This window comes from Spodoptera frugiperda, chromosome 13 (assembly GCF_023101765.2).
Source record: "Spodoptera frugiperda isolate SF20-4 chromosome 13, AGI-APGP_CSIRO_Sfru_2.0, whole genome shotgun sequence".
In the NCBI taxonomy this organism is placed as follows: domain Eukaryota; kingdom Metazoa; phylum Arthropoda; class Insecta; order Lepidoptera; family Noctuidae; genus Spodoptera; species Spodoptera frugiperda.
The window spans coordinates 3,237,638-3,249,710 of NC_064224.1; the positions used below are offsets into that span (position 1 = coordinate 3,237,638).

General features: G+C 36.0%; 1 protein-coding gene across 2 annotated transcripts in view; it reads left to right on the forward strand.

Moving 5' to 3' along the window:
- Positions 1 to 12,073, forward strand: part of LOC118270366 (cGMP-specific 3',5'-cyclic phosphodiesterase) — a 127,295-nt gene that overhangs the window by 93,867 nt on the left and 21,355 nt on the right. For both annotated transcript variants that reach the window (XM_050697848.1, XM_050697849.1), the window contains exon 4: positions 3,155 to 3,268. In XM_050697848.1, the coding sequence (XP_050553805.1) occupies positions 3,155 to 3,268 (114 nt within the window). The remainder of the gene's footprint in view (positions 1 to 3,154; positions 3,269 to 12,073) is intronic.

Consider the following 12,073-nt stretch of genomic DNA (forward strand, 5'->3'; position numbering starts at 1 on the left):
ATATAAGTCTATAAACCCATCTCGTTAATAGACCTCCAATGAAATGAATCCTTCAAAAACTTTCCCTAAAAAAATAAAATATCAATGAAAGCCTTACTTCAGATTTTACACCAAAAAAATATCTTCATTCACAAAATAATCGCTTCTATTTCTGTCTCATTTAAGTATATTTTCGCTTGAAACGAACCTTTCAGTTTTATTTTGCGTGTATTTTTTATAATCCGTTGAAACAAAATCAAAGGAAACCTTTTTAGTCAAAGCGAAACTGTATTTGTATTATTTTTGTCTTTATACAAATTGTTATTTATAGAATATCTGGATGATGGCTATTTCATTAAACAGAATATTTTATTCCAACCTTTTACTAATGGCTGAATAGACTGTATCAAGATTCTCTTAAGTTATTAAGTTTACTTAAAATGGACGAAAAGATTAAGATTATGTATTTGTTTTTGGGTAACAATCTCCAGCTTGCTACAAAAAAAAAACGGTTTTATATCTGACGGTAATAACGTCTATTTTTGTTCGACAAAACTAAATGTTTTATTCTCTAAATACGAATTTAATCCTAATAAAATATTGTTTAAACGCCAGCAACGCACCTGTGACTCATTTGGTGTTGGGGGTGTTTAAAGGTAAGCGTCGACAGACTCGCATCGCACGCATTCCGTATAACGTCATCAGTACGCATTGCCGATGATGCGGTCCGTGCGTTGCGGATCAGTGGAAGTAGTTGTATGAGTTTCTATACAAACTAAAATCCGTTGCGTGAGATGCGTACGATGCGGACGACTTAAGGGCGACGCTGATCGCTTATCATCATGCGATCCTTCTACTCGTTGGCTTCCTATTCCATGAAAATGGTCGTCCAGAAAATTGTAGCTAGCTTTACAATCTATTTGTCAAAACTACAAATTAATGTCCGTCTATAAATCGAAGTTAATCTCAGAGTGGCACAACATTTTCCAATTTCCTTTAACTGCACTAAAATAGAGCATCTAATATCAGAAGTGGGTCCAGGTACAGTCGCATTCAGCGGTGACCTGGCAGCCTGCCACCAACCTGCCTCAGGTTGTGTACCTCTGCACGCTTGCAATTTATCTATCTATACGTTTATTATCTCTGCTTTTGAATCTGTTCGTTTCCTAAGCATAGTATTTGATGCTTTGGGTAAAACTTAAACTGAATGTATTTTTTTCTGAGACGATAATAATATAAAACTTTCTTTGATTATCGATGAGTATCTTTTTTAAATATTATTTGATACTATTTAACTGTGTTGTTTATAAAACCATGTACTGTTTGTAATGTAAGCAAAAAGTATTTAAACATATCACATGGAAATAACAAAAATAATTAATGAAGTAATAACTTTAATTGGCATACCGTCGGACCCAGAGATATTGAATGATCACTTAAACTATTCCTTAGTAACGATTGTGTTCTGAAAACAATAGCTAAGGACTGGGTTAAGTAAACATTAAATGACTCTGAGTACGGCGGTTACTCTCTTAATTTAATATTAAAAGACTGTGTCGATTGATGAAAAGAAAGTAACAAAACAAAAATCTTTGAAACTATTCACCTTTACCTTTACATCTGTTCAAAAACCCTATACGTCAACTATCCAGAATATTGAACTAGAAAAATCCAGTATAAACCGATGCAAACCAGCGCGTTCATACAAAATGACGCCTCTGTTTTAAAAGTGGTCTCTTTGACTCGGAACGTTTACACGGTTGAAAACTGTTTACCAAAGGTTCATCTGGATGAATGGGCGCGTATTCAAAAAGTGTATTTTATATTTCAAACTGTATTTTTATTTTTACGTTGACAAAGAATATTTCAATCAATTGGACGTGCGCATTGAAAACGTATTGATGGCTCTTTGACTAACTTTGTGTAAAGGTGAATTTGATTATTCAATTGGAAAAATATTATCAATGTATAAATAAATGAGTTTTATGTAAATGAACAGATAGTAGTTTATATGTGTGTAATATTCTGATGAATTGAAAATTGCGTTCGTTGTCGCTTGTTTTTTGAATTGAATTTTGAAGTCGGTTGAAAAACTTATGCTCGTTTAAGAGCGGTTGGTGGAAACTGTCATAAGTATTCTAAATGTAATCACACTAATAGGTATTAGAAATGAAAGTGTCTGGATGTTTGTCTCAATCATGCTGCTACTGGACGGATTTTGATGAAATTTGGTATACAGACAAGGTATGAGCTGATTTAGGTGATAGGATACTTTTCTTTTTACTTTTCCCACGAGGCAAAGTCGCTGGCAGGAGCTAGAGTAATTTATAAAATGAAAATGCATCGGGTACTTCCAGTGTCGTTATGAAAAAATGTGGCGTCGCATTCTTTCCCTCGATATTGTTATCTCATAACAACTGGCTCATAATATTGTATAGCACGCGACACGAACACACGCGAACATTATTATTCTCCCGCGGCAAACTTCTATATTTTGCTCATTTTTCACTAGAATTTTCTAGTCCCAAGGGAAGATTGGAAAGTCGCTCGCATATTTTTTAAAAATTTTAATATTTTTATCTAAAAATTGTTACTGCGCAATAGAGAATACAGCAGCGAACAAGTTAGTTTATTTTTAAAGATGTTTTTAAGTTGTATGTTATTAATAGAATGTCCGCAAGTTTCATTTACTTTAGAAAATTATATGATACGAACAATGGAAAATCAAACTTAGTGACTGCCTGGTTGGTAGAGTGGTCGCAATTGTGACTGCCGGATAAGAGGTGTCGGATTCGATTCCCGGGTCGGGCACAGTTTTACTGGGCTTTTTTCGGTTATTCGAAAATTTCTCAGTAGTAGCACGGAGTCTTGAATTGTGCCCAGTGTATGGCAATAGGTTCATCCCCTATTACATGGGACTTATAACACAAATGGTGAAAAGTGGGTGTACATTGTATAGCGGCATTACGTGCCGTAATGTGCACCTCTGTCTATCCCTTCGGGGATAAAAGGCGTGACATTGACGTATACAGAAGTGGATTGATAATCACAGCAATGTTCATGATGATGATATACAATAGCTAGGCTTACTTCAGAAGTAATTCAATTGAACCAATTTATGTTTTATCAACAGCTTTATTGGCAAGACGTTAAAGTTGAATTTCCCTTGTTACAGAGGTCCCGGTCCCCCAGTGGGTCGGCGCAGAAGCAGCTGGATGAAGCGGATCTGTTCATGGACCTCATCAAGGATGTCGCCAACGAACTGGACATTGATGTGCTATGTCATAAGGTGAGGAGAATATTCATGTGTTAACTGTTATATATTTGTATAATAACTATCGTGAGACATAATAAATAAATTAACTAAACAGACAGACATAACCAATCATAAGGGTTCCGTTTTTTGCCGTTTGGCTACGGAAACCTAAAAATCACGGTTTACTCACGTAAATTAACGGAGAAAAGCTCTACTAGTTTCGAGTCTCAGACGCAGAAGCGGCGATGTCGCGCAGCCTACTACTGATGATGAAGAGTCTCCATTAATGTATGTGAGTAAATCGTGAATAAACGTGAGTATTTTTAGTATAAACTAACTAAAAGGTTGTGAGCATGAACGATAAAGAGAAACTACGTATTCTTTTCTTTTTTTTAAATTTTTAAATTACTAAATTTATTTTGCATAAAATGCCAGTTTAGCACACAGGTAGACATGATCAAACTGATAATTAGTACTCATATATTCTAAAGGAAGTTATCTTTTCCATGCAAAGTAAACTATATTTTTATAATATGTATCGTGAGACACACTAAATTAACTAAAATCACGGTTTACTCAAGTAAATTAATGGAGAAAAGCTCTACTAGTTTCGAGTCACAGAGGAACTCTTCATTATAACCTCACCTTCTTAAAATTATTTATTTTTGTGTATGCAGCATCTATTAAACATTCGCTTACCAAGAAAACCGTCCTGAAAACTCAACACAACCAACAAAGCTTCTCTCCGAACAAGAGCGTCACAGGAACTTATATTTGGCTGCGAACACAAAACATATTTAACTACAGACGACTACAGACTTACAAACAACAGCACGAGCCACGCCATTGTCGGTGTTTGTCAAAATTTGTAAACCTCACGAAATTACTTGACGAACTTTCATAGTACGTCGATCATTCTGTTTAGATTTGCACGAAAGGACAACAGCACGTCAACGTATACTGAAGTGTTAATCAGTTTTAGATTTTATTACAACAGGGTTAAGTTTAAAATTGCCTGTTTGATAGGCTTACCTAGCTAGCTTAACGTGATGTGTGTACATTCTATATACTAGCCCTGTTCCAAGTATGTATAGACCTCTGGACAAAGAAATGGCTGACAACATAGGACTCTGCTAAAAGGTTTTTGCGCTTACGTCGAGGATAAAAGGTGCAAATGATGATCTACCTACCACTGAGAATAATAATGCCCACCTTTGCCTAGACGTTCGGTGTCTATACTGTAGAACCATGGTATAAAGTACCTGTGTCGTTGTTCTGAATAAAGTTTGCTTAGCTCATAGAGATGCATATTCTTTCAAAATGTGATTTCAAAATCAGCGATTCTTCTTCTTCCATCAACAATTTTTAGCCAACATCATCAAAAATGATAGAGTATTTATTGAAGTTTTTAAGTATAAACATTATAGATACTCGTATGTGCTTATACTATAAAAAAGTCACATTACAGTTACTATATAGGCGTTAAGCAACGTTTGACATGCCAAAGAAGGTAAACAGAGGGGTTAGTGCGAGTTACGGAAAGAACGTGCGTTCGTTCGTTCTGATTGGCCGGCACGAATGAACTGACCAATCAGAGCGCTGAAACTGAACGTTGTCGTTCAGTGTAAAGCAAACTCATACTAAGGGGAATATGAATTGGAGATGACAAGGGTTTTTGTAGAGTTCCAAGATCAAGGGATTCTTCAAGGACCATCAAGTCCATCTTCAAGGAGCATTTTGTCATGAATCAAGTTCCCAAAATTACCCCCGGTACCGTCCTATAATTACACCCACATTCACAAAGATCAAATTACTCCCATTACCTTTTATACCCCATAATATCCGCTCATACAAAACCAACAATTAATTCAACTTCAGTACTAACGCATTAAAAAGTTTAATGGTATATAACAGAGGTGGGGTGAGCAGTACTGTTGTTAATTCTAACTTCGGTTTACGATCTCCCCCACTGAGTTGAGGAAATGGTGGAAGGCCGTTTGTTCGTACAAATTTACCTACAACGTGATTTTAGAGGAGTTGTAAATATTAACGAAAAAATTACGGTTTACACACGTATATTAATGGAGAAAAACTAGTTTCGAGTCACAGAAGGACTTCATCATCATCATCAGGACGTGGCGACGTCACCCAACAACCTATCTAGTTTTTCTCACGATGGCTATTATAAAATTCGGTAAAGGTATTATTACTGAATTTTTCTTTACATTCAATTTAATATTTACCTTTTTTGTAGAAATAAACTGTTTAAACATGTCCAAAAGTATTTAAAAACATCAACCGTTTGGAAACAATTTTGTTGCATGGCAGTGTCCAATGTCAGTTTCATACATCGAGTTTTCTATTCGTTTGTTCAACATTATTGTTTAAAAATAAAATGAATGTTTGTAAACACATTCAAGACGAAATACAAATTAAGTGTGATATGTAAGAAAATCAACAGGATCAAAGTAGATAGGTTGTAATGACACGTTTTTTTTTTGGTGACGGAGAGGAAATTCAAAAGGCGCCAAGCTTTTTGGGGATAAAAGACCAAAAAAGGGAGTGTGGGATTTTTACCTCACTAAAACCACCCCGATGGTCACCTTCAGCATTTGTAAGAGGCACCGGGTCCTCTAATAGACCTGCCTCGGAGCCACCACGTTGCGACGCCTGGCACGGCACATCCCCTTGAGCCTCGCTATGAGGTTGTTATGACACCTAGACAAAGTCTAACTTAATAATAATTGAAATTGTCGCTGGCGTTCGTTTCTCAGAACTTCTCAAATTAGAGTTTTCCTTTTATATTAATAGAAGTTGGGGATGCTAACAACAAAGGAACAAGAAAGAACAATTTTAAATATACAAAACTGTTAGCTTCTTTCAGAGTCGAATATTTTATTACTCACATAAGTTCTGCCACAAGTTCTTGACTTGATAAAGAACTTCTTTTAGTTACTACGCTGTTCTCGCGAAACGAGTGCTTTGGTAATTGGACAAGTTTGAAATTTTCTTACATGAATTATTTAAAATATTCATTTCAAAAGTTGAGAGGTTTTGTTCATAGCTAGCAAAATGAGCACATACATAGCATCAATAGCACAAAATAATAAATATTCTGTATAAACGGTATTCTTCTACCGACTCCCTACTATTAAGGAACCCGTTACACAAGTATATATGTCGTTTGTTGCGTTAAATCTGAGAAAGAACTGCACTTAAAGCGATTTAGCGGAAAACAACAAATAAATCATCGCCCAAACATATCCACTAGAGGGAGCTAGTCGCACAAATAAACGAACACCCCCTAACTTTATCGTGCGCTATAAAAACGCAGTTTAAATTACAAAAACATCCACCCTGTTTGTTCAGTCTCGCAGTCTCGCAGTCTCACTGTTTTATAGAGCGCGACGGGAACGTTTCAAATTGACTTATTATGTTTTACGTTTTGTCTTCAACATGATGAAATTTCCTTCGCCTTTGTTCTACAATTTTCTAGAAATTACTTTATGTTATTACAAAATGGCGTCTCTCACAAAATGGCTGCCGGGTCGGCTTGTGAGAGGGTCTGTTGAGATGTTATCTGTTTGTGTGGTGTACGAATTACTTGTAGTTCTATTTTTAATTAATTATTTGATTTATTTTTAAGTAAAATATTGACTCCGTTCCGTGGTCTCAAGTTTCATTATCACACCAAGGACACTTTCGCCTTTAATTACCATAGGAAATAATTGGCGCATTGTGTTTCAAAATGCCCCTTATTTAATTTTTTTTAACTCGAGATTAATTTGTGGTATAGGAACTTTCCTATACCACAAATTAATCTAGAAATTAATAATAATAATAACCTTTAAGTAAAGGTTAACATAATTTTAAGTTCTTACCAACTTAAAAAGTCATACAAACAACATCAAATCATATCACATCACATCAACAGCCTATAAGTGACCACTGCTGACCAAATGCATCTTTACGCACAGGGAAGGTTTAAGCATTAATCACCACGCTTACTCAATGCAAGTTGGCGATTCGAAACTTATAATTAGAAATTATAAAGCCCAGGTATTCTTATAATGTTTTCCTCCACAGTTTGTCAACGCTGTCTAAATAATCTTAGAAAGTACGTATACATCGGAAAAAGTCACATTAGTACTTTACCGTTGGTAGGTTTCAAACCCGCGCCTTCATGCGTGAGAAGTGAGTGTCTTAAACCTCCAGGCCAACATAACATGCTCTCTCTCATAACATAACAAAGCTCATTTCCTCAACCACTTCACAAAAATAACAATAAAAAACAAAAAACGGCGTCGCATCACAACCAGCCCTCAGGGACCAGAGAAGCAATGATAATATTACTCTGTCCCGTTTATAGGGTACATTGTACCCTGGGGAGTCAATTCAGCTAAATCGGTTAGATCAGGGTGTTGTATCGAACCCTTTCCTTACGTTTTTGTTTAGCTTATTAAACAAATACGGGTCAATCGAGTGCCGGCTTGAAGAGGGTTGCGAATACATTTGTGTTGCTTGCCTATTGAAGGAATTCGATCTTGGATGCTGTTTAAGTTTGTTATAAGATTGTAATCTGTTTAGCTATTGTTTTGCATTACATTACAATATGATTGCGTTTAATATACTTTATTAAAGTATCCCTTTTTCATGGATTTTTGTATTTTTAAGCGGGGAAAATCATGCAATGATTTCTCCCGTCTTGAGCAAGACGAGAGGGAGTGTCAAACTCTTACTGACTAAAAACCACCCCGTTCCTACTTGTGCCCTTAGAGCTGGAGCCCCGGTGGTTTACCGGGGCTCCAGCTCTAAGGCAGTCCGCAGCTCCGGGTAATGAAAAGCTTGACTTACCAACAATAGTAGTTAATGAAATACACTGTGTAGATGAAATCCGGATGAGACTACTCACTCCCAAGAAAACAGACAACACTTCCCAGAGACATTTAATTTTCTTTCTAAACTTCTAAATATTTCAAGAAGAATATCGGACACACACTCAATACGCTCATCGTCTTCCTCCAATGAAACAGCCACCGCCACGAGATCTCCAACACATCCTATTTTACATTCACCCCACTCCTTCCTCCTTGAACGTAAACTACAAAGAAATAAAAGTAAAATGTCTGACACTCGTGGATTTTCTGATAAATGCGAAACACGTTCACTGGACTAGAGGTAGGTGCCTAGGTGGCGCCCCCTGTCAGGTGGGCAAAGAAAGAATATTTAAGCGCTTGTCATCTCGGATAATTGTTACTGGCAGCAAGAACAGTTTCTTGGAAAATTCTAATAACGCTTAAATTGCATATTTTCATTTTATTCTTCTTTCGAAATTATTTTCTTTAAGATTCGCTGAGTATTCGGTTTTAGATGGCGCTTCTACCTGCTTCATTATTTATGTGATTGTGAAATTTAATATTTTCAATTTTGTAAAAATGTTAACTAACTTTTCCTAAATTTAGAACTATGAGTTTTATCAATCTTCTTTTAGTTATTCTTACAAGCTTTAATTTAATTTAGCTTCATCTGTCCCAAAGATTATTTGAGGAACCTGAAATCTTGAATCCAATTCCGATCGATCGACATTAATATTGTAAATTCTCCCACTCTTGAGTTGCATCACTAGCGCCCATTGCATCCGTATTGCGTGGATATTGAATGAACTAACTGGTATTGAGTTTAGCTTTATTATCCATACTCTGAATACTATTTTGACAGCTACGATTGTGGTTGTTTTGACACTGAGATTGGTTTCAAGACTAAGCGCCCTGTTTTGTGGTAAATAATATAACTATAAAGCATAGTCTCTGATATGACCTAGTTCTTAAAAATTGATGTTGATGCACTAGACTATCATGTCCATTTAACAAGATTATTACCGAAGCTACCCCCGTGGTGCGCCATATCTTCAATTACCATCTCTTGGGAATGATATGGCTTACACGCCATAAAACCAATAACCTATATTGGCCTAGATCGGAAGCCATTCCAAACTATTTCAACTTTATGACTAAATAATAAAGTTGAAATTCGATTAAAGTTTATTGAATTGAGTTAACTTATGCTGTGAATAAATACATAAGTAGGTTAATGTTCACTTTTTCCTAACTCTCCTAAGCTATGGTTATTTTTATGACCAATTATAAACCAATAATTGTACTTGCAATTAGGATACTGACCTCTCTTTTAGATACCAAAATAAAACCCTTATATATTGCTAGCTTTTGTTCTGTTCAGTCACGTTCCTGTGGGATCAAAGTATTCTATCACCCAAGTGACACCCACGTGACTTTTCAACTCATACCTTGTCTGTATACCCAATTTCATCAAAATCCGTCCAGTACATATCCAAACAAACAAACCAACATTCACATTTATAATATTAGTGAGATTCTTTGGAGAAATAAGCTGGAAGTCGGATATTTATGCCATTATCTAGAATCTTGGAAAACCCATGCAGAAAACCCGTATCTTAGAAGTCGCAGACAAAATAGTCTTAATAGAGATTGACAGTCGTATACGTATGAAAATTTGCAAATAGTGAGTTCATTGGTCCACATATAATACCTAGGTCTTATATAACGAAGCTGAAACTTTCAACTGAATTTTAATCAGAGCAGACCATGTGATCTAGATTCGACTCCGGGCTGACAATGTCGCAATAAATCCTGGCTAGACAACCGCTACTTTTGGTTTTTGGCATGATACAACCTATTGATAAAGTAAAACAGTCTGTTTTCAATAGTTTGGCTGTTGCCTTCTGTCTCAACTTTAAATGGTTGTTTAAAATTTACTGCAGCTCGCGATTGGGTCGCTTCTGTTCCTTATTTTGGGATAAATTGGCTCTCTTACTGATCTTTATTTCTTTTCGAGCTACTGAGAACTTTTATTGAAACCGTTTGAGTGACTAATTCAACATGTAGTTGTTGGTACTTTTAAGAAGATGATTTCTGTACATACATTGCGTTGTATTTTGGCATGTGAGTGAGGTTACCGGAGGCCCATCTACTCCCTGCCTCTCCAATATCCCCAAAAAATCTCAGAATCTTAACCTGACCAAAAGGCTAGCAACGCACTTATAACGCCTCTTGTGTTTCGGGGGTCCATTGGCTTACAGTCTACTCGTTTAACGGCTTATCTCATAAAAAAAATTATATTACACAATATATTATCTTCTACATCGTCATGCTGTAAAGTACAAGTATGTACTTATTATTCTGTGTTTGACTACCTGGTTGGTAGCGTCTTTAATCTCGTTTAAAACTTTCATCTGTATTATATCCATAGTATTTTGTATGGCGATTTCTGTCCCAATACCTATATTTACTGATATGCCACGACTATCATCACACCAATTGCCAATCTTTAGTTCCTCCCAAACAACCTCAGTTGCTCACATGGTACGTAATGCAAGATCCACTGAAATTGCATTGAGTCGTCCAGTTACGAGCTAACTAAGTTAACAATCCAATTAGTGTCGCGATGGTGAAGCTGCTTCCAAAGTAGGAAACAAGATAGTCTAATTACTTGATGTGAACTCTGACGTATAGTTAAATGGTTGACGAGGAAATGCAATCAATTGCTGAGTTTGGGTATAGGGTACGGGTTTTATAAGGGGGCGTTTTGGAACCTGCTTAGTCTAACTTCATATGACAAATGACACGATTTGTAACTACCGATTAATAAATGTATCTAGCATACATAACAGGTCTAGTCGTGTGGTGATTTCAGTGTTGGTACGATACATTTTGTTACCTAACTCTTTTTGTGGGTGTTATTGAGGCTAACTAGGGACTATTGGACGGTAGAGCAAATAGTAGTAATAGCAAATAGAAGCTGGCATATAGCAGCAGCGCTCTCTGATAGATCTAATGAACTGATGAACCCTCCAGCCACGTATGGATATTATGGCAAATCTCTCGTTCGTAAAGGAGGCACATAGTCCATACGTGAACACTTGTGGATGGATGATAGTATTTCATTTGAAATCTGTACCTAATATATATAAAGCTAAAGAGTATGTTTGTTTGATTAATCTGCCCTACTACTGGTCCAAATTGAATAATTATTTTTGTGTTGGAAAGTTTATTTATCGAAGAACATAATGGGCTATACAACATTACGCTAGGATCAATAGGAGCTGAGCAAAGCAGGTGAAACCAGGCGGCAGAATCTAGTTTAAGATAATAGGCTCGATTCCTAGAGATTCTAAAGTAACCTTTCCAATGAAGATAACAGCCAAAATATGACACAAAATCTTCTAATTTTCTTACAAAACTGTTTAAACAAATAAAGAAACTCAAAACAAAACGAGGTTTCTCTCGAAATTTTTGTTCGTCTAACTTCATAATCTAATCTCATTTACCATAAATATTTTATCTTAACGTTTTTTGACAAAAACTATGAAGGTTTGAGAAGCAGCTGGTTTTTAATTAAAAGTATAAAGGAATTTGTTAGGTTTCCGTCTGAAGTGAAGATGTCTTCAAGCAAAATTGTACTCTGCAGTAATCCGTCTTGTACTGATGAAGTTTACGAAATAAAATGGCTCAACTTTTAAGTTTTTCTCCCCTAAAGTTGTTGAAGATTATGCTGTTTGGATGCTCTAGAGGTTTCTGCGTTTGTTGTAATATTTTTATTTCTAGAAATTATGATAATACTGTTCTTGTTTTCCTAGAATAGGTACAACTCTAGTAGGAAGTAGTGAATAGAGCTCTAGTTTGAGCTTTGGGGTAGTAATGTGTAGCTGTGCAAGGAAGATGTGCTGCTCGAGTATGCGATGTATCGACAGAAGGAAAACTATCCATAGCAAACATCTATAGCACGCATCTATAGCACGTA